Source organism: Quercus lobata, chromosome 2, assembly GCF_001633185.2.
Source record: "Quercus lobata isolate SW786 chromosome 2, ValleyOak3.0 Primary Assembly, whole genome shotgun sequence".
NCBI lineage: Eukaryota > Viridiplantae > Streptophyta > Magnoliopsida > Fagales > Fagaceae > Quercus > Quercus lobata.
In genome coordinates this window covers 81,197,788-81,221,021 of record NC_044905.1, presented here as the reverse complement: position 1 = coordinate 81,221,021, position 23,234 = coordinate 81,197,788, and the positions used below count along the sequence as shown (strand labels likewise).

General features: G+C 33.8%; 2 protein-coding genes and 1 pseudogene across 6 annotated transcripts; all 3 read right to left on the bottom strand.

Annotated features, from left to right (window-relative positions):
• Window positions 1-3,706: 3,706 nt before the first annotated feature.
• LOC115972169 lies at window positions 3,707-6,537 on the bottom strand (annotated as a pseudogene).
• A 4,424-nt stretch (window positions 6,538-10,961) lies between these two features.
• Window positions 10,962-14,272, bottom strand: LOC115976839 (MDIS1-interacting receptor like kinase 2-like). Its single transcript, XM_031098348.1, has 2 exons — window positions 11,793-14,272; window positions 10,962-11,456 (listed from the first exon to the last, which is right to left on the bottom strand). Exons 1-2 carry the CDS (start codon window positions 14,167-14,169, stop codon window positions 11,071-11,073), a joined length of 2,763 nt encoding a protein of 920 aa, XP_030954208.1. The 5' UTR covers window positions 14,170-14,272; the 3' UTR covers window positions 10,962-11,070.
• Window positions 14,273-14,916: 644 nt separating this feature from the next.
• Window positions 14,917-20,693, bottom strand: LOC115976838 (3-dehydroquinate synthase homolog). Of its 5 annotated transcripts, none has more exons than XM_031098346.1 (10): window positions 20,549-20,693; window positions 20,111-20,371; window positions 19,333-19,499; window positions 18,507-18,605; window positions 18,300-18,368; window positions 18,091-18,231; window positions 17,902-17,991; window positions 16,980-17,147; window positions 15,357-15,393; window positions 14,917-15,252 (listed from the first exon to the last, which is right to left on the bottom strand). In XM_031098346.1, the coding sequence occupies exons 1-10, from the start codon at window positions 20,622-20,624 to the stop codon at window positions 15,125-15,127; spliced, it is 1,236 nt and encodes a 411-aa protein (XP_030954206.1). In that variant the 5' UTR covers window positions 20,625-20,693; the 3' UTR covers window positions 14,917-15,124. The 5 variants fall into 5 exon arrangements, 3 of the variants coding, with proteins under 3 accessions (XP_030954206.1, XP_030954205.1, XP_030954207.1); XM_031098345.1 differs by having other exon boundaries at window positions 15,357-15,435; window positions 20,549-20,691; XR_004088404.1 differs by lacking the exon at window positions 14,917-15,252 and adding an exon at window positions 16,180-16,390 and having other exon boundaries at window positions 15,357-15,435; window positions 20,549-20,692.
• Between the last annotated feature and the right edge of the window lie 2,541 nt (window positions 20,694-23,234).

Below are 23,234 nucleotides of genomic sequence, written 5' to 3'. Positions count from 1 at the left end.
GCAATACCGGTAATTGTTTGAGAAATCCAATATGTTCATATCTCTATAGAATAGAGAATAGTAGAAGCCAATTTTATTACAACTACTTAAATTGAGTTGACTTAATTCCGTACAATTACAAAGTATAGCATGAAAAATAATGGAATTAATTGTTGTAATTTTTATTTTCTTTCCATGTTTTTATTGTTGATGAGAAATTAAGGCTCAGTTACACAATATGTGTAAATTCTTCAGAAAGCTACTTTAAATAGTAAATCAATGTGTCTCTTACATTTGAGTATTAGTTAGAATTATTTTCAAATGATTGTACCAATAAAAGTGAATGTGTATAAATTTTGTTTAACTATCCCGTGCATCGCACGGGTTAGCGACTAGTTTAATAAATGAGGATGACTCTATATGAAACTAAAACTGATTTCACACCTACCCAAACTAAAGAGACCACATTATAAAGATATGAAATTAATCAATCCACTTGATTTATTATAGATTTTTTTCTCACATAAGATGGATTTTGCGTGTGAATCCCCTACATGGTATCTACATTTAATTGAGATTAAGGAAATGTAATACACGAGTGTAGAATAAATACTTTATGTAATAAAGCCAATTTAATATCTAGCACGATATCATTTTTTAACCAGCACAATTACTTTTTGCACTTTAAAAATAAATAATAAATAAATAAATAAATTCCTATTTGCATATCTTCTAAACCTAATATTATAGTGATCTTGATGAGAAGTTATTTGGGATCCCGACCCCCCTTTTGTTCATAAAGAACCTTCATAGGTAAAATAGAAATATATGAGAGACTCAATATGAAACTAGAACTCATTTCACAACTACCCAACTAAAGAGACCACAATATATAAATATGAATTAATCAATCCATTTGATTTATTATAGATTTTTTTTAACATAATGTGGATTCCATGAATGCCCTACATTGGAACTACATTTACTTGAGATCAAGGCAATGTAATACACGAGCATGCAAAATAAATACTTTATATATAAAGCCCCTTTAAATGACTAGACATTGTCAGTCTTCAAAGACATTTACCTTTTGCACTCAGAAAATAAATAAATAGGAAAAATAAAGCCTATGAGCACATCTTCTAAACCTAGGAATTATGGTGATCTTGATAAGAAACTATAGAGATTTTTCTCCCCTTTGGTCATAAAGAATCTTCATATATTAAATAGAAATATATGAGAATGACTCTATATGAAACTGGAACTCATTTCACACTTACCCAACTAAAAACACCACTATATAAAAATATGAAACTAATCAACCCACTTGATTTATTATTGATTTTTTTTAAATGAGGTGGTGGATTCCACTTGTGAATCCTCCACATGGGATCTACATTTACTTGAGGTCAAGGCAATGTAATACACCGAGTGTGCAGAATAAATATTTTATATATAAAACCCTTTTTAATGACCAGGACATTGTCATAGCCTCTAAAGACAATTACTTTTTCCACTCAAAAAAGAAATAAATAGGGGGAAAAAAAAATCCTTTGTGCATATCTTCTAAACCTAGGAGTTATGGTGATCTTGAGTCTTAACAAGAAACTATAAGGTTTTTTTTTTTTTTTTCCTTCCCCTTTTGTTGTAAAAAATCTTCATAGATAAATAGAAACAGAATGTAATATTTTCTTCTCATAAAAAAACAAAAAAAAAAAAAAAAAAAGAAAGAAAGAAAATGAAACAGTAAAGTTAGGAGGACAAAAGCTTGGAGATTCTGGCATTTTACCCTTAATTTAAAAAAAAAAAAAAAATTGGCAATATGCCCCTGTTTGCAAACTATATAGGAGCGTGCCCCTGTTTCGATACTCAATTATCCTAAAATCGAGTTCAATTAAATACTCGATTTGTAGAAAATCGAGTTATGCCCGATCAAACTTAAAAAAAAATTTAAAAAAAAATTACCATGGAACTCGTGTTTCAAGAAATCGAGTTCCATGCAAAAAAAAATTTTATAAGTGTGATTACCCCATATTTAGGGAGCCCTATAGTGGCGTTTTTAAGCCCTATAATGACGCTTTAAAGTCCTATAGCAGCGTTTTCCTGCAATTTTTTATAAGTGTGATTGGCCCATATTCAGGGTGCCCTATAGTGGAGTTTTTAAGCCCTATAGTGACGTTTTAAGTCCTTATAGCGGCGTTTTCCCGCAAAAATTTTTATAAGTATAAATCGCCCTGTTCTGTGTGCCCTATAGTGGCGTTTTTAAGCCCTATAGTGACGTTTTAAGTCCTTATAGCGGCGTTTTCCCGCAAAAATTTTTATAAGTATAAATCGCCCTGTTCTGTGTGCCCTATAGTGGCGTTTTTAGGCCCTATAGTGACGTTTTAGATCCCTATAGCGGCGTTTTCCTGCAAAAAAATTTTTGTAAGTGCCATACCAGGTTCAATGGCCCTATAGTGGCGTTTTTAAGCCCTATAGTGACGTTTTAAAGCCCTATAGCGGCGTTTTGGAACTCGACTTCCCTAAAATCGAGTTCCATGCTTTTTTTTTTTTTTTTTTTAGTTTTATTCGGTATAACGCGATTTTCTATGAATCGAATATTTCATTGAAACTCGATTTTAAGGTAATCGAGTATCAAAACAGGGGCATATCCCTCTATAGTTTCAAAATAAGGGCATATTGCTAAATTTTTTAAAAATTAAAGGCAAAAGGCTAGAATTTCCACAAAAGCTCTCATAACACATACCCAAAATGACCCCAAAAAAAAGGGCAAATTACGTATGTTGGGACTATCAGATACAACAAAAATCTAACTTAAATGCTGCACTTTCTAGCCAATGTATCTGCACATTATTTTGCCTCACAAGAGCAATACATCTTCACCTATGGAATTTCACTTTTCTAGCCATTGTATCTGTAAATTGTTACCCTAAGATTCAGTAACCCAATCAAATACTAGTTTTGCATAAATACTATAGGTATCAGTGTCTTATAGATATTCTTCATGTATAATTCAACCTTTGTCCTTGTCGAATCGTTAGCAAATCGTTGAGTCGCTGTCTTTAGGGACGTTGGGTGAAATAGTACCGTTGGCTACTGCTAATGCGTACACTGAGATCGGTTTGACGAAGGCAGTAGCAGTAAGTGTGAGTACATTTTTCATTAGTGCATTCAAAACCTAACAAGACAAGAACATTGTAGTATACCCAAAATTATGAAGTTCATTTTCCTCAAAACAAATGAGAAATTAATTTTATTAAGAACAAACTTTTTCTCCAAACTGATTATGACCTCAACCCATTATATGGAAATTTAGATGACCACTAATGAAAATTCTAATCTTTTAAGTCATTTAAATAAGACATATAATGATTATAAAACAAGTTGCATTATTAAACAAACAAGCGAATGATAATTTGAATTCACAAATAATGGTTTCTCCAATTCGATTAGGAATAATATTTTTGTCCAATATAAAAAAAGGGAATTCTCTTCACTGAAGGAAAATCTGCATATCCATGAAAGTGTATTATGTTTAAGCCTTGATCATTAAGTAACTATTGTTCTCGCCGAACAGGTGATTGGATGGCAGTCAAAAACCTAGTGAACAATTAGTGCAACCATTTAATTCTTGAGCCCCAGTTAAAACAAAGTCCATGCATTATTCATCATATTATTATGAAGATTTGCTGCTACAACCTTATATCATCATTCTCATTCATGTAGATGTAGTCCTTTGAAACGAAAATCATTTTTGTATAAATGTTGGCATAGCTTAGTTTGCTCCAATCTATTGAAAATACAAACTATAATGTTCCTCTGTTTCATCTTCGAATAGGAAAAATCTTCAACTGTTGCAAAAACCTTCATGGAAGGTAATGCACATAAAATTCTTATTTGTCATGTGGAAATTTGAATATCATGAAGCTGATCAGGAAATGGCAGCCTGGCAACATGAAGCTTTTGAGAACATTGGTGCTATAACTGAATGGAAGGAAACCAACAATGGAAAAGGAGATTAACATGCATTAGATCTGCTAAAAGATTCTGAATTCTTGACGAAATCCTTGCACGTAATCTAACACAAAGGAAGAGCTTGTGGACATCCACATTGAAGATGCATTTTGGATATGTATCAAATGGTAGCATAAACATAAATATTATGATGCAATTAGAGAGGAAATAATTTTAGTGCAAATTAGTTTTTTCCATCAGTACCATTTTCATCCAAGTCTTTTGATGAATATGACACTCACCCTGAAAATAAAAATTCATGGCTTAGTTTCCACAAACCATGTAGATTTCTTGCTTCATTAGCTGTCTTAGTGAGATTAATTCTAATGTCTTGGTTGATGGTGGCCGTTGGGCAAGAAATTCTAGACACACATTTCATTGTTGGCCGAGACTTTGGTTCGGTGTGTAGGCAAGCAAATGCAATTGTTGCAATGAGAATAATATCATGGACAACCACTGGATCCGGAGGTGGAAGACGTTGGTCTAATACTTCACATAGCATCATTTTTTGAGAAGACGAGGAAAATAACAAGGCAACAGCTCTGTTGGATGCCTCCCAATCAATGTTTCTAGAGGTACCACACCAAAACTATAAACATTGCATTTTTCAGTGACAACCATAGTATAAGCAAGCTCTGCATTGAAGGACAAAAATAAATACAATTAACCAAATCAATGATCGTTTTCTTCCTTTATCAATAAGCATAGAACTTCTTTTTTGTCCACAATTAAGGCACAAAATTTTGTGGATAAACTTTTAAAAATATGTTATAGCATACAAAAGTTCAACGTGCATGTTTATTATGTTAGAAATCAACACAAAGATATTTGCTGTTTTACTGTTAGTGAAAGAATGTGCTGGAAAATTCAAAGTCAGTGACTTAACCAACTTCAGCACGTATGTAACAGGGACCAAAGGGCTCCCACTTTGTGTGTGAAGCATAAGCACCAAGTCATAGTGTGAGTGACCAAGTGTCCATACAAAAGTTAGTGTGTTTAGTAAAGTGCATAGGTGAGTTGGTGTGTGTCTTCTAAAAAGTCTAGTGATGGAAAAGTGCAAGAGGCAAAGTTGACGGGTGTTTATATGTGGCGTGTGTATCTGTATAGAGCTCCTTGTCTTTGTATGAAATAAAGAGTTGTATTATTATTATTTTTTTTGGGTGAAAGAGTTGTATTATTCTTCACTACGTGTTTGTTGCTCTTTTTGTTCAATATATTACACACCATTAGTGATACAACTAGAAACAAATTTAGAAAATTCAGCTAGCATGACTATTTGGCAAGACCCACTTAGTATCACTTTTCTACCTTTTTAAACCAAGATATGGTAGTGAAAAACCTAATTAAATAGATATCCATATGTTCCAGCAGCTATACTTCGATTAGAGGAAGCTGGATCAAGGAATTTAGCTGAGCCAAAGTCTGAAACAAAAGCCTCGAATTTTGAGTTCAATAGCACATCGTTGGTCGTTATATCTCAATGTACAATTGATGGGGTGCAATCACTATGCATGTAAGATAAAGCATGTGCTATGCCTTCAATGACATTCGCCCTCTTGCTCTAATCCAATTCCACAGCAGCAAGATCATTGCTCAAGACACAAAATAGGCTTCCTCTTTTCATTTATTCATAAATCAAAAACATGCATTGTTTGTGTAAACAGAACCTGTGAAGGGTGACAATATTCGTATGTCTTATTTCTGTTAGCATTTTCACCTCATTCTTGAAACTATTGTCAAAAGTTGGATTCTTAGCCTCAAAATGATGGAGTTTCTTTAAGGCAACCACTCGGCAACTAGGCAATTGTGCTTTGTAAACACTACCATAACTACCTATTCCAATACAATATTTGATGTCAAAGTCCTCTGTCGCTTCAATGATGTCTTCGTATGCAATTTTTCCATCATAATTCCAATTATAGAATATGTTTCTATTCTTTTCCTCTCTTGCTTAATTGGATCTATTTCTCAAACTTGCATCAAGAGAATAACAAAGTTCCAACTAAGAAGAAGACAAGGAAATTTAAGATCGGAAACAGAATTGTTTTGGGTTGCATGACGACTTTCTTGCTTTTTTCGTTGTTCATGGGTGGGGTGGAATGCAAAGAGGGAAATCTGTAATGGCAATGTGTAAATCCTTATTCCCCATTAGTGAATCAGGGGGAAGAGCTTTCACTAAAGCTACTGAGATTGTACCATTCAAGGAATTGTAAGACAGATTTATATTTGTCTTGTTTGTCTTGTAAAAGAAAGAAAAGGGATTGGTGCCAGTAAGATTATTATGGCTGAGATCCAAGTTCAACAACTTTGTCAACTCCCCAAAATAGGAAGGGATTTCTCCACTTATAAAATTATGACTGAGGTTTAAAGTAGCAAGCAAGCTAAGGTTACAAATTTGAAAGGGAATGCTTCCACTTAATTTGTTGTCACTCAAAAGCTTCTCCAAAGTATTGGGAATTGAGTTGGGATGGATCCGATCAGCTCATTTTTGGACAGGTCTATAACAATAAGAATGTCTAGATTTTCAATACCAAGAGGTATCATTCCAGAAAGTTTTTTTGAGGAAAGTTTAAGAATTTGTAAGTGGGTTAATAGAGTAAGTTCATATGGTATGATACCATATATGTTGTTGTTTGATAGGTCAAGCTGCTCCAAAAGTGTACAATATTCAATTTCAGAGTTTATCGTACCATTTATTTGGTTTGAATGAATGTTGAGAACTCTCAAACTCGTTAAACCACCCAAGAATGAAGGAATTGATCCACTGAGACTGTAAACACTGAGATCCAAGGAAGCAAGTTTGGTCAAATTTCGTATATCTCAGGGGATGGAACCATTGAATTTGTTGGAATTGAGGAATAAAGTTACTAAATTAATTAAATGACCATAGCTGAAGGGATTGGACCAATAAGTTTATTATTATTGATGCTCAAGTAATAACTGAGTTTTCTTATATTGGCTATTTGTGGAGGAATGGACCTATTGATAAGGTTGGAACCAAGATACAAACAGGTCAAACTAGTTAAATAACCCAACGAGTAAGGGATTGGACCATTGAGCATTTCATACTCTAGGTCCAAAGAAACAAGTCTCTTTAGCTTTCCTATATTCGAAGGAATGGTACCAAAAACATTGTTTGCACGGAGGCGTAATTCAAGAAGGTTATTCAAATTCCCCAATCCTAGGGGAATGGAACTTGTTAAATATATTAGCAACGATGTGTTATACCATGTTATATATGCTAGAATGGATGCGGAAGGAAAAGTATAGAATAGGAACACTGAGAACACAAAGATTACATGGTTCAGCCTTGTTGACCTACGCCCACAAAGGAATCCCTTAAGGGCTACAACTTTGTTATGTAAGAACGCAATACAATAACCTGTGTTATAATGAATCCTAACATAAGTATATATAGGCAACTAAACCCTAGACTACTAGTACAAGTAGGAGTGGGTTTAGGCTTATTATATTGGGCTAATATGTCTAATATATCTCTAACAAAACCATTGAGTTCATTGGAAGAAATGTCAAGCTCCTCTAATTGAGTAAGATTTGAAAGAGAAAGTGGTAGCTCACCTGTAAGTAGTGGTGGAGCCAGAAATTTAGTATTAAGAATATGCAATATATCTGTGAATATTTAAATGTAACTCAATGGCATGAATGCTTTTAAAAATTCAACAAAAACTCTAGGTTACAAACCAAAAGGGACTAGTACCAAAAGAAATTTTCTTTTTTGATGGGAGGCGTCATGTGTGCTTGAAAGTAGTTTGTTTATATTATATAATATAATATTTTTTATATAAATAAATATATATATATATATATATATATTTATATTTACACTTTCTTTGTTTCAGAATTCTATTAGGTTTAGGCTTTTGAGTTTTGACTCTTATTCCGTGTAGTGGGTTGTTCTGTTTTTTTTAATCATTACCAGGTGGGAGCCGTTAGTTTCATATAAGAGTTCTTTAAAACTATCTCATTTTTTCAATATTTAATAGTAACTTTAAATGAGTTGAAAAACAATCTGCTAACTTCCCTTATTTAGCTTGTTATGAGATAGAGTTGTTTTCCAAAAAAAAATTAGTGGAAACAATCTCTAAAAACAAATCATACTTTTTATATTGACTAAAAATAGTTTTCCTTTGACTTTTTTTTTAATTACGCTACCAAATATTAGAAAACACAAAAAACTATCTTTATACAAGGTTTTTTATCGAAACAAACGAAATGTTAGTATTAGGTGTAAGAAAAATTGCCGTGAATTGAATAAAAGTCAAACAAACTAGTACATGTACAACACAATAAATAGAAAAGTTTTTTGTCCTTTGTGTTAGGAGGGCAAATAAGACATTTTAGTTCAATATACTAATATTATTAGTAAAAATTTTGAGAGTTCGTATGGGCTATTCCTCTTTTATAACTGAATAATCATCTTGAAATCGATTCTTGTGAGATTCCCTCAATTCCAAATCATCTTGGAAATTTCTTTTTGAAGTGCAAATTTCCAAATTGCGCCCCTGTTGGATGTCTGTAAGTCCAGCTCTCTTTTTAGTGAAATTGCTGTGAAGCTAGCAATTTGAGTTCATTAGGACAAGTTGCAAAGAATCTGACTAGTGCAAAGTGCAATCAGTAAATGGTTTAATGGCCACAATTTATTTCCTACACTTTGTTGAAGGTTGAAGGTCCCATAAGAGGTCCAAATTAATAGTGGAATCAATAAATGGTGTAATGGCCATGATTTATATTTGACTTTTAGGTTTCAGATGAGGTCCTTAAATAGATTAGTGGAATCAGCTAATGGTGTAATAGCCATGATTTATACTTAAGAATTTATACCACTAATAATCAAGTATAATTTTAAATGTTAATGGCATTTAGTCAAGAACAAGTTCCACTTAAAAGAATATTTCATCTAGAATTAGCACTCTAAAATAAATGAATTTGTATGAGTAGATTTACTAGATGGGTTGGCTTCAAGTTTGCCAAATTGTTGCTAAATTGCAAATTGAAATATGCTGGAAATGGAATTAAGGTCACAATTTCTATGAGAATTGTAAGAAAATTGTTTCAAAATCCAACGGTGACTTGTAAAGCTAATTGGATTTTTTGGTTAAAGAATGAAAAATTAATTTGGTTATTTTTAGGTTTACTTGGTTTGGAAGAAAATGATATTTCTTAGAGTGAAAGAAAAGTATATTCCTTGTCAAAGAAATAATGTATTTCTTGTTCACAAAGAAAGAGGAATTAAGTCATATAAATAAACAGTGCAACGAAGAATTTAATGGTTTTGGCCCAAGGATCCTCTTCTATGGGGAGAGAAGAAAAAATTGAGTGAAACCAAGAGAGGAAAAAAGGATTTTTTGCATGGGAGGTAGTACTAGGAGAAAGACAAGAATGTTTGGGTTTTCTCTTAAAGGTTTTTGTAAAGTGCACAAATCAAAGAGAGTTTGTGAGATTAGGATTAATGTTGCAAAACATAAAAAAGAAGAGGAGAATAAAAATAAAATAAAAAATAAAAAAAGAGGTAGCATCTTGCAACGTGAAAAGAGAGAGTACAAGAGTATGCCGCATAAATTCAGCCAAAAAGAAAAAGAAAAAAAGTGGAGTGAGTGTGTGTCATAGTAAAGAAAAATAACAAGGGTTTGGGTGCTACATCCATGGGAAGTTTTGGTATTCAAAGTGGGTGAAGATTTCAAGCGAATTTACATAAATTATTAGAGAGATAAAATATCGTATTTGGTGTGGATCTCAAGTTAGGCATTAACTTGAAAAATGAATTTGTAATTGATGTTATAATACTTGATTTATTCAAAGTAGGCCTTGTAATTTTTTCCATTCCATGAGAAAGGGTTTTTCATGTAATTATTTGTGCTTGTGTCATTGCCATTTTGGCTTGGTAATTTGGTGATAATATTTTTTGGAGATTGATTAAAATTGTTAACTGATTTTCTTAAAATTGTTAACGGATTTTTTTTTCTTTTTTTTTTTTTGAGAGTGATTAAAATTGTTAATTGAGAATTGGTCTTTTCATGTGTTGCTACTTGAGATAATGGCAAAATTAATGGCAGGGTGCAAAATGTAACACAGGTTATAGTTTATGATAGTAAAATATAATTTTACCAAAAAATTTAATATTTAAGTCATCTAAAAACTAAGGTATATAATAATAAAATAAGTTAGATAATTAAATGAACAAGTGAATAATAATTTGAATCAACAATTAACGGGTTCTCGAATTTGATTTGGAAGAAAAAAAATTTCCAACATAAAAATGGAATATCTATTCACTGAAGGATTCTGCCCATGCGAGTGTAATATGTTTACACCTTGATCATTGAAGTAACTATTGTACTTCCCGAACATGTGATTGAATGACGGTCAAAACTCTAGTGAACAATTAGTGCAACCATCTCAATTCTTGAGCCCCAGTTCGAACAATGTCCATACATTATTCATCGTATTATTATAAAAAATAGCTGCAATAACCAAATATTGTCATTCATGTAAATGCATTCCTTTGAAAGGAAAATCATATTTTTGTAAATGTTGGGATAGCTTAATTTGCTCCAATATATTGAAAATACATTTTATAAGGCTCCTCTGTTTCATCTTCGAAAAAAAAAAAACTTCAATCAAGTTGCAGTAACTTCATGGAAGGTAATGCACATAAAATTCTTAGATTTGTCATTTTGGAAATTTGAAATCCCATGAAGCTGATCAGACAATGGCAGCCCAGCAACAAGAAGATTTCGAGAACATTGGTGCTATAACTTGAAGGAAGGAAATCAACAATGGAAAACGAGATTAACATGCTTTCGAATTTTGATCACTTAAAAGATTTGGAATTCTTGATGAAATCCTTGCGCGTAATCTAACACAAAGGACGAACTTGTGAATATCCACATTGAAGATGCATTTTGGCTCTGAATCGAATGGCAATAGCATAAACAGTAATATTATGATGATGCAATTAGAAAGGAAAATTAATTTCAGTGCAATATTAGTTTTTTTTCCATAGTACCATTTTATCTGTCTTTTGACAAATATGATACTCACCCAGAAAACAAAAATTCATGGTTTAGTTTCCATCTGACAAACCATGTAGATTTCTTGATTCCATAGCTGTCTTAGTGAGATTCCTTCTAATGGCTTGGTTGGTGGTGGCTGTTGGACAAGAAATTCTTGAGACACACATTTCATTGTTGGCCGAGACTTTGGTTTGGTGTGTAGGCATGCAAATGCAATTGCTGCAATGAGAACAATATCATGGGCAACCACTTGATCCGGAGGTGGAAGGCGTTGGTCTAACACTTCATATAGCATTGTTTTTTGAGAAGATAGTGACAACAATGATGGCAACATCTCTCTTGGATACCTCCCAATTAATGTTTCTAGTGCTACCACTCCAAAACTATATACATCGCATCTTTCAGTCACAACCATAGTATAGGCAAGCTCTGCATTGGAGGAAAAAAAAATTAAAAAAAGAATGCAATTAACGAAATCCATGATCGTTTTCTTCTTTTATTAATGAGTACTGAACTTCTTTTTTGTTCACAATTGAAGGCACAAAATATTGGGAACAAACTTTTAAAAATATGTTATAGCATACAAAGTTCAACGTGCATGTATATTACACCTTAGTGATACAACTGTTATAATAACATATTTAGAAAATTCAACAACCGTGACTGTTTGGCAAGCCCACTTAGTATCAATTTTCAACCTTTTTAAACTAAGATGTGGTAGTGAAAAAGATTAATAAATAGGGATCAACGAGATAAATAGTTTACCTGGGGCAACATATCCATAAGTTCCAGCAACTATAGTTTGATTTGAGGAGGCAGGATCAAGGAATCTAGCTGAGCCAAAGTCTGAGACAAAAGCCTCCCACTTTGAGTTCAGTAGCACATTGTTGGTCGTTATGTCTCGATGTACAATTGCTGGGGTGCAATCATTATGCAAGTAAGATAAAGCATGCGCTATGCTTTTAATGACGTTCACCCTCATAGTCCAATCCAATTGCACAGCTGCAAGATCGTTGTTTAGGACACAAAATAGGCTTCCCCTTTTCATGTATTCATAAATCAAAAACATGCATTGCCTGTGTAAACAAAACCCATGAAGTTTGACAATGTTCTTATGTCGAATTTCTGTCAGCGTTTTCACCTCATTCTTGAAACTCTTGTCAAAAGCTGGATTCTTAGCCTCAAAACAATGAAGTTTCTTTAAGGCAACCACTTTGCCATTGGGCAATTGTGCTTTGTAAACACTACCATAACCACCTGTTCCAATACAGTATTTGATGTCAAAGTCTTCTGTTGCTTCAATGATGTCTTCGTATGCAATTTTTCCATCATAATTCCAAAAGCAGAATATGTCGCCATTCTGTTTCTCTCTTGCCTCGGATTGCTTATTCTTCTTCTCTCTTGTCTCAGATTGCTTATTCTCAAACTTACATAGAGAGAATAACAAACTTCCAACTAATAAGAAGACAAGGAAAGTTACGATGGGAAGAGGAATTGTTTTGGGTTCCATGACTTTCTTGCTTTTTCCATTGTTCATGGAGCCAACAGGTGGGGAAGACGGAATGCAAAGAGGGCAATCTGTATTGGCAAAGTGTATATCCTTATTCCCCATTAATGACTCTGGTGGAAGATACTTCGCTAAAGTTTCTGGGATTGTACCATTCAACAAATTGTAAGACAAATTTATTTTTGGCTTGGTAATGAGAGAAAAGGGAATGTTGCCAGTGAGATTATTGTGGCTGAGATCCAGGGTCAATAAGTTTGTCAAATTTCCAAGATATGAAGGGATCTCTCCACTTATATGGTTATGACTAAGGTCTAAAGTGGTTAGCAAGCTAAGGTTACCAATTTGAAAGGGAATGCTTCCATTTAAGTTGTTGTGGCTCAATAACAACTCCTCCAACATATCCGAAAGTTGAGTTGGGATGGGACCGATCAGCTCATTTTGGGACAGGTCTAGAGCAGAAAGAGAGTCAAGTTTTTCTATACCAAGAGGTATCTTGCCAGAAAGTTTGTTTGAAGAAAGTTTGAGCTTTTTCAGGTGCGTTAGTAGAGTAAGCTCATACGGTATAATGCCAGATATGTTGTTGCTTGATAGGTCAAGTTCCTCCAAAAGGTTATTTAATCCAATTTGACTATATATAACACCATTTATTTGGTTTGAATGAATGGAGAGAGATTTCAAATTGGTTAAAGCACCCAAGGATGAAGGAATTGGTCCACTGAGATGATTGACACTGAGATCCAAGGAAGACAATTTGGTCAACATCGCTATCTCTTGGGGGATGGAACCTTCGAGTTTGTTCGAACTAATGGACAGAGTTTTTAAATAAGATAAATCACCCACAGCTACAGGGATTAGGCCAATAAGTTCATTATTTTCGAGGCTCAAGTGACTGAGTTTTCTTAGTTTGGCTATTTGGGGAGGAATGGACCCGTTGATATGGTTGGAACCAAGAGACAAATGGGTCAAACTGGTTAAGTAACCCAATGTGTAAGGGATTAGACCAGTGAGCGTGTTATATGCTAGGTCCAAAGAAACCAGCTTCTTTAGCTTTCCTATATTTGAAGGAATGGTACCATTAAGGTTGTTTGAATTGAGGTGTAGTCCTAGAAGGTTATTCAAATTCCCCAATTCTTGGGGAATGAGACCACTGAGTTTATTGGAAGAAATGTCAAGCTTTTCTAATTGGGTAAGAGTTGCAAGAGAAAGAGGTAGCTCACCTGTAAGAGAATTCCTAGACAAGTTAAGGTGCTTGAGTTTTGAAAGAGCACCTATCTCTTGCGGGATGCAGCCCCCTAGTCCAGTTCCAGCAAGACTAAGACTTCCCAAATTTGGGAAGCAAGAGAAGTTGAATTGACTGAACTTATCTCCCACCTGGAACTTTTCTGCAAGGTCAATCTCTATGACGCTTCCAGCTTTATCACAAGTTATACCGAGCCACCCCGACCGGCAACGACTTGAAGTGTCGTAAGTATGGTCACTCCACCACCCACTCTCAAGTAGAGCTTTTGCTTCCAGAACAAGTGCTGAAGATTCAGATGCTGCCACTAATGTGGTTGTAGTAACCATACTAGCAGCATAGGCAAAAACAAAACTAACACCTACAGCCATTATGGAAACTGAAATGGAGTGTGTCATGCTTGTGAAGTGTGAATTTGCTTTGTGCTTGTGAAGTGCGTAGTTGCCGTGTGCTACATGTGACTCGTCATGGAGTTTTTAATACGCTATACACGTACTGTAAGTCATCCGAGAAATACTGTAAGTCATCCGAGAAATTTCCTAGGTAACTTCGTGTGATGACTTCTGAAAAGTTCAGGTCTTCTAAATTATTGAGAAGAAACCAACTAGTGGAAGAATTTCCGTTGCAATCAATTTCATGGTGCAATAATGACAAATTTTATACATATCTCTCTCTCTTTCCTTTTGTATTTAGGATACTTTTAAGGGTCCGGTTAATGGCCTTGGAATCTTGTTGAAAAGACATCACCCACTCCTTTCTTTCACATTATAATTTCCAATATGAATTCCTTGGGTGCAATCATAATTCCCATCACATGCTCTGACACTGCGTTACACTCCTTCAAACTGCTTAATTGAGGACTTGGCTGATGGCCCACATCCAAGTCACTCGTCTTCAAAAGGCCATAGAAATATCCCAGTTTGGGTTCTAATCTAGAGCTGTAAATATTTCAGTTAAATACTGCAACTATTTTAAAAAAAAAAAAAAAAATTATTTGGCATTTTGTTGATTGCCTTCATTGAAATTTGGTTAAAATATGGTTGTTTTTAGAAAAAAAAAAAGACTAAAAGTGAGACCTTAAAAAATTGTAGATGAACAAATAACCTTGAAAGCTAAAAGAAAAGGACGATAACAAACTGACTCAAAATAAACATGTTAGATTTTATTATCAATAAAAGTTGAAGTAGAACATTTGGCTAAATAATACAATTAATACAAATGCAATTCCATGAGGAAATTTATCTCATTATCTCAGTCAGGTGCATATGTAAGACTTCAACATTGTCGGTTATCTCTATTTGCATCGTATCTGCAAGTATTCATGAACAAATTTCACATGGTAATCTTGCTTGCTCAATTCTCAACAATAAATTCTTGAATTTCTATTCCCGTATGGCGGGCCCCTCCTTGTACTCTCAGCATAACTTCATCTCCAACTTTAAGTGATGTCACAGGGATTGCTGTCTTTTGATGCCCAGTTTCTACAGAGGATGAGCAGAAAATTTCAACTCTTATCATATAATGGATACAAATATTGAAATAGATAACTTCACACTACAAGAAACCAGTTGCTATAGTCTTATACCTTGGCAGGGACAGACAAGGGCAACTGTTTCTGCATTCTGTAGAAGGATACTGTAAATAGTTTGAGTATCTAGATCTCTCTGCAATAGACCAAGTTTAATATATATTAAGAATAGGCTGTGAATTAGCATAAGAAACTAGCTCTATTTAATTATTTATACAAGCGACAACTTTTAACTGAGCACTTAAATTTGGGAGGTACTAGAAACAAGCTCAATTTAAATGATAGGCAGTGGCAAACATAAAGACTAAAGATGTATCAAATCATATGACGTTCTTTTTCCTGCATTATTTTGACAACAAAACATAGAAGAGCTCGATTCAGAAGTCACAATAGTTCAAGTGAAAAACTTAGTAACTTCATCCCTCCACACACACCGAAGATATACATATTTCAGTCTTATCAGATTCCCCATACATTATTTCCCTTAATGAATTAATACTTTTCAGGGATTGCATGGTTTAAAGAAAGCTATTTCTAGATTTACTGAAAATATGCAATTAATCACACTCTTTTTTTTTATAAGTACAATTAATCACTCTTAGATACAATACTCCCTATTTACTCTAAATAAACTGCAAACCATTGTAATAGTAAGCAATCTCTTAGATTAAATATCAGTAAGTTATTGCCACTCTTCTATACAGAAACCCTTTTTTATCAGATATAGCTCGACATTATTAACTTAATCTTCCACAACCTACCAGCAAACTATACTGCAGTTCTGTCATTAAATGTTATCCACTTTTTGTTCTTGACCACCTAAATCACAACATACTATCTTGATGACATTGCTGTAATAGAAAAATTTATAAATGTTTACTTGACCACTTCCTATGTCAGTTTCTGCACTTTTGCGTACCACTTCAGAGCAAACGAGTCTAAAGTACCCCGCATGGCATGGATGTTGTTAGAATTTTTGGTGTTGGTTAATTCCATGACAAAGTTTGCTTGTAATCATTGAACAATTTTCAACTGTGTTTGCATGGTGTAATTGAGGTTGAAGACTAAAGATTGTTGTTCACTGTGCAAGTCTGCAAAATTCAGTCAAGAGAACTTCATAATCAGTCAAACGAATATAATAATAAGTTGGACAGAAAATTTTGCCAGTCATTCAGTCAAGTGAATCCTTTTAAGGAAAGCACTGACTTGGGCTTCAAGGTAGCTTTTGTGGCCAATCTTACCTCAAACCCCACACCTTTATATACGAAAAATCAAACTCTAATTTAATAAGGAAGATGCCAACAGAAAACATTGAAAAGCCTATACCTTGATTAAGGTTGTACTATGGAAGATGGCAATACAACACCTTTATATGCAAAAATCATCTGATGTTTATCTTCTACTTGTTTATCCATGATTAATGTTGTGCTTAAATTAATTAACTACCAGGACTTAATCTTGAATCGTTAATTAAAATTGGTAGTAAGCTGTATTAGGGGTCTAAATGCATTTTGCAAATGTACTTGGTAATAATTGTTGAACAATTAATGCTATCATAGGCAGTTGTGAACTTGAGCAATTTCAGCATGTGAAATAGCACCAACCAAAATGAACAGTCATTGGATTAGAAATATTATCAGAAGACCAATTTCTTTCTTCCTTACAGAATTTAAAACTAACCTTCGCCTCCACAAGAATCAGTGGTCTGGTCTCTATCTTCACACGCCCAACTATTGCAGTTCGCTGTTGACCTTTTTGATCAACCACTATCACCTCTTTTCCTGCCTTCAACTCAGAAAGGTAGGAAGTCTTTCCTCCTGGAACAGCAACATAGGCATGTACTGGTCCCTGTAAAATTTCAATATACTTGGTAAATACAGCTGCATAAGAATACAAGAACAGTAGATCCAAAAAAATGGCTCTGATAACCTTCCAGTAGTACTTTGGTGACTGGAAGATTGGAACATGAATTTGTTGCCTAAATATATTTTTTTCTAATTTCCCAAATGGCAGTAACAAACTTCTTTTATTCCTGGAAAAGAGCTGGCTGTTCATGGTTGCATGCCTTACATACCAACATAAAGAAAAAAAAATAGGGACCAAGATTCAACACCCATGCCAGCCTTCAAAACACAAGCTTTGTAGATGTCACATGCTGAGTTGACAGAGTCATTTCACAATTCCAAATTATATAAAGAATTGGTGGGGAATATACAGTAGTTGGATTTTGCAGAGAATGGGAAAAAAAATTATCTAGACTTCCACAGTATTTAATTGAAAGGTATGCAATGTACATCTGAGAAAACAATTGACTCGTAAAGAATTGTATGAAAAACATTACAATTAACAATGATGTAGGAAATGGAACAACTTTTCCTTTGAATGATTCCAAACAGCTGCTTTAAGGTTTTTGAGACAATGCTTAAGATTAATAAGCAAAAATAAATAAATTGTAAATTGGATGTGCTGAACTGGGACACTATTAGCTTCACTATTGAACTGACAACTGATGTAGCAAACCTTTGGGATTAGAGTGCTTGCCGATTTACAAGAAAACCTTCATCATAATATCAACTCTAAAAAATCCAAAGCCAAAACTTACTGCATTGACACGAAAAGGTCTGCTGGCAATGTAATTTGACTCCAAACATTCTGAGTGCACAAGGAATAGTCCTCTAGCAAAGGATCCAACCTGAGAAATAAGTGGGCCATACAAATGAATGCATCCCATTCAATTAGCACAATAATAAATCATGATTGTAGAATTACAGATGAGAAAGTGGAAGCATACCAGAAGCCCTTCACCAGGTCTCATAAGGCTACAGAGATCTACACAAACTCGATCCCCCATTCCAGCTACTTGAACTCGAGTTACAGTAGCTTTGGTCAGGCTCAAAAGATTGCTCACTTCATCTCTTCTGTCAAAATAGTCCTGATAATTTTTATATGATAAGAAGCAATGCTTCACTACTCCACAAGTCCCAACCAAAAATGAATTACCTTTAGCTCAAGAACAGCTTCCACATCCTCAACTTTTAAAATAACACCACCTAGGCCTTGCTCTAGGGCCTACAAACAGGAAGAATGAATATGAAAAGGATCTTAGGATGCATCTAAATAGAAAAATTAACAAATCAGATCATCTAAGAAGTCCTTCAAAAATGCGAAGTTCATTGTAGCCCCAATGTTAGAGAATCTTAATTGTACCTCAAGGAAGATTTGAGCTTCAGAGGGAGTTTTTGATATGGCAAACACTGTTGTTTGACTGTCCTGAAATGCTGCAACAATATTCTCTGCAGGAATAACCTAAGAAAAAAAAAATAGGACCAAGTGAGAAGTAGCATTGCATTTAAAAGGAGCAGGAATCAAGATAGGTTCATTGAATAATTGTGACAAAAAGTGCTACAAAGATTATATAAGCGATCCCTGATCAAAACAATTTATGAGTGTTATCATATAACGCACATGTGCTGTCATGACTGTAATATTGAAAGGGGGATTTAAAGCCACCCCCTCCCAATGATGCCTTTGTATATGAATTGTGCAGATTGATGAACAGGAAGTTAGGAGCAATGGAAGAAAACACTAAAGCCATCTAGTGTCCTAATGCATGTAAGGCAAGTCCCAGAAGTTTTCACTAAAATCATTGACATAAAGCAAAATTTCAGTAAATTCAATTAATTCAGCCCACGCTTAGCTATGAAAACTGCAATTCAACAAAGTATCATCTATTAATGAATTCCAGATGATTATCTTACTCTCTCATCAATCCAGGGTAGCATTCAAGTCAGTAAGCAAGTGGCCAAGACTTTGCAGCCATGACAAGATTTCAATGTTCTTATTGCCAGTACTAACAAGAAAGAGTTATCCCCAGCCACTGATATTTTAAGACAATGGTAAACTTCATTTCATTCTAGCTCAAATCATACAACTGAGATAGTTGACATGCAGTTCTTGACTGCCAATATAAGAACATAAAAGAAACAAATTTTATATGATATAAATTATCTTCAGCAGTCAGCAAAAGGCATACCTGCCAATCTAGTAAATTGATAACAACATTCTCCTCCTCCCCTTTTGCTGGTTTTAGCTGCAGTAATTCTTGCGGATTTGAAACCTCAAAAATTGTGGCAACCCTTCTATTCTCATTATCAAAAATCCCTCCCTCTTCAACATAAAGAGGACATATCAACGCAATCACTGTAAACCTCACAACCAAATTTATAATCTAAGATTCCATATTTCACAACACCAACAAGCAAAAAGACTCATGCTTTGACAAAAATATAATGAAAATCACCAACATCCACACATTGGTGATAAATTACCACGCCCTAAAATTTTAAGCTATTCAAAACATGGTGAATTTAATCCTTTAACCACTATTATTTTAAAACTCTCCCTCACATGCCCTATCTCTCCCTTAATAGGTGGGATCCAACATGAGATTTTTAAATTTTTAAATGGAAAGTAGAGTGGATAGGGGGTTCAACTGCTACCATGATACCATGATAAACTACCGATTGTCCTAAAAGTTTAAAGTGTGTGAATTTAATCATTTAACCATCATTATTTTAACAATGAGTCACAAAATACCCATTTTTCTACCAGTTTTCCTAAAAGCCTAAAGTGCTTGAATTTAATCATTCAACCACCATTATTCCAAAAATAAGTCACAAAATACCCATCTTTTCTCTTGCTGGTGTCTATCCAAGAAGCATAGAGCACAAAACTACACAAAACAAAACTATAAGCTGATCGTAATCTAGAAATACAAAAGAAGAACAGGAGGAGGGTCCTAAGGAACTTACAAGACCACTCATTGGCAAGTTGTCGATGCTTGGACGAGAAAACGAAAGTATTCCATCCTCTCTCTACAGAAGCCGTCATGACCTCTTTGCTTAGTGTCCAAATCCATACCCTCTTTGAATTTTGGTACGACCCAGAAGAAGAATGAGAAGCATACATTGCAAAACTACAACTTTGGCCTAATTGGGGTTCCTTACAATTACGGTTAGCATTCACTGAACGATGCTTGACCCAAGAATTTGATCTGCAAAGGTTCCATGTATCTGCCAATACCATTCAGTTTAACCAAAAGCACCCGAAACTATCATTAAAAAGAGAGAGAGAGGAAGCGGGAAAGTTGAGAAACTTGGAAATTATAGTACAAGTAGATGGGATTTACTCAATCAACATGCAGCTTGACATAGTTCAGAAAAAACTAAATGTTAAGCAATGGAAGGTACCTGAATTGAGAGTCAAGTAGGGGAGGTGTGTGAGTGTGAGGGTTTGGACCAAAGGAGCTGAAAAATACACAACCATTTCTCAGAGCTAACGTTTGGGTTGGACTTGGGGAACATACAAACAGTTTTAATATGCTGATTTTGATTCGAAGGTTTTTTTTTTTTCCTCAAGTGAGATTTGGTAAAGTTGGGTCACTGGCCAATGAGTTTTACTGTCACATACATTAATAAACCATGGTAAAAAAAATATTTATATATATATATATATATTGAAAAATGAATAAATAAATAATTTTTTGACAGTTTTTTTATTTTTTATAATTCTTTTTTAAATTGATAATTAATGTATGTTTTGAGAGCATATATTAACTTAGGATGGTCATGGGGCATGATTGGAGCAGATTGCCCTAAAAAAAGGGACAAATTAATAATCACAAAAGTTTGGACAAAAAGGAGATCCCATCGGGTAATAACCTACGAATGAGTGCTCTTTAACCTGCCATATCCCATGCTTCAATCATGCGTTAATAGTCTTTCTTTCCAAATTTGGTACTTAAGTCACAATTTTCCACAATGTCGCAATGAGATATTGATAATTAATTACAAAAATATCAATCTTAACTAAGAATCTCCTTATCCCTACATGTAGGTTATGGACCTAGATTTGTTGCTGATTATTGCTACGATCAATCTTAGGGATGGCCAAAACCCTTCAGTACACGAGCACTCGAAAAAAAAAAAAAAAAATTTAAAAATTAAAAATTGAGGGAGATTCCTAAATAGGATTGGTGTTTTTGTAATTGATTCTCAAAATCTCATTGCAACATTACTGGAATTTGTGGCTTGTGAGCACCAAATTTGGAGAGAGGAAAGATTGTTAACGCGTGATTGAAACACAAGATATGGGAACTTGAGGATCACTCATTCATAGCTCATTGCCCATAGGTTGCTCCAATTTTTTTGTAAATATTGATTTTTCCTATTTTTCTGTTGTGTTGTATTTTCATTTAAAAACAAGGAGTCATGCAAGCCATGATAATGCCACTAAAATTTGAATTTGAACTTAAGGTGTGTTGTATTTTTCATTTTGAGTTTTTTTTTTTTTTTTGGTCACTACATTCTTTTCCATCATGGAACATTTAACAAGATATGATTAGGTTGGAGGGATTGTTTGTTAAAATTGGGTTTGGGTCAAGTTGGGGTACTCGCATGGGGCATAAACTCAAAACAAAGATTGGGGCGAGGCAAGGATCAAGTTTCAGGTTTTGGTTTTCGAATTCAAGGAAACCTAACCCAAACTCACCTCATGGTCATCCCTATGCATAGGTCATAGGATCAAGACTTTTTTTTTTTTTTTTTTTTAAAGAAAAAGATATGAAGGATAAAAACCTAGCACTAAATATTTCCTTTTTGCTCCCAAAAAAAGTTGGTTGTAACCATGGAAATTTTTTAAATTTTTAATTAATTAATTATTTTTGTATTGGGGAATATATAATATCTTTCTCACATAAGATGGGTCTCTCTCACATAAGGAGAGTCTTACATTTTGGAATTTTTATATCGTGTAACCAGTGCATATCCATTTGGCTACAACTTTCAACTTTTTGTTTTAACTTTAGTTCAAATATCTAACTTTTAGCTTTTCAAAAATATCTTAGCTTTTAGCTTTTTATCTCATACTATGCAAATAAACTATCGGATATAAGGTGTAACCAAATACACACCTAGTATATATCTCTCACATAGAGGTAGACTCATAAATATGACTATATCACTATATGAGACCTATTTTATGTACCGGTAGAAATTCGTGTTCGCGTGTTAGGTTTGTGTCATGTCGACTCATAAATATCTGACTATATGAGTTAACACTAACCCGACATATTTATTAAATGTGTCAAAATTCCTCAACTCTAACACGACCTATTTATTAAACGAGTCAGTTATGTTGACCTGTTTATCAAATTTTATCAAAATGAAAAGAAAAAAAATAGTATTAACCAAATTGATATGAATTATAAAAAAACAAAAAATATTTTTTTAATATAAAATTCAAAATTAACAAGTAACTGCATCATAAATAATAATTCAAAACTAAAACATATCTTAATATCACAAATAATCAATCATAATATGTCAAAGAAAATAAACTACAACAACTAATAAGTTTATATACCTAAGATTTGAAGGGTATATTGGTAAAATTTCATTTAATTAAACGGGTCAAACAGGTTTCATAGATTGGACATTAACTCACTCCGTTTATTAAATAGTTCAGTCATGTCAACTTGAATATGACACTAACTCATTAAGCTTCAGCTCATAACCTGCTAATTTCGTATCGTATCTAGTTTGCAAGTCGTGTATAATTTTGCCACCCCTAATTTTATGTGAAAAAGATCTTATATATCTCTCATTATACAAAATACCATTTTAAAAATGATGGGTCTTATCCAAGCTAATATTTTTTATAATATTTTTTTATAAGAAACCAAAGGATTGCTCATCAGCTTATCATTTGAGAATATTGTCTATATGACAAACTTCATCACTTTGTACATTCTTATTTACACATAGAAGTATCAAAGTCAAATATCATCAATAAAAGTAGGTAAAAAAAAGGGATATGTTAATTGAAGAAGTAACAAAAAATATGAGTTCGAATAAACTAGGATGGTGAAAAAGAATA

What these genes read in the sequence shown, in the direction of transcription:
- LOC115976838 (XM_031098345.1), bottom strand. Translation starts at nt 20,624, where the DNA reads ATGGTTGTGTATTTTTCAGCTCCTTTGGTCCAAACCCTCACACTCACA. An exon ending in CTACTTGACTCTCAATTCAG is followed by an intron (nt 20,372 to 20,548) that starts GTACCTTCCATT and finishes TGGTATTGGCAG; the next exon opens with ATACATGGAACCTTTGCAGA. An exon ending in GACCTGGTGAAGGGCTTCTG is followed by an intron (nt 17,992 to 18,090) that starts GTATGCTTCCAC and finishes CTTATTTCTCAG; the next exon opens with GTTGGATCCTTTGCTAGAGG.
- LOC115976839 (XM_031098348.1), bottom strand. Translation starts at nt 14,169, where the DNA reads ATGACACACTCCATTTCAGTTTCCATAATGGCTGTAGGTGTTAGTTTT. An exon ending in TTATGGATATGTTGCCCCAG is followed by an intron (nt 11,457 to 11,792) that starts GTAAACTATTTA and finishes CCTCCAATGCAG; the next exon opens with AGCTTGCCTATACTATGGTT.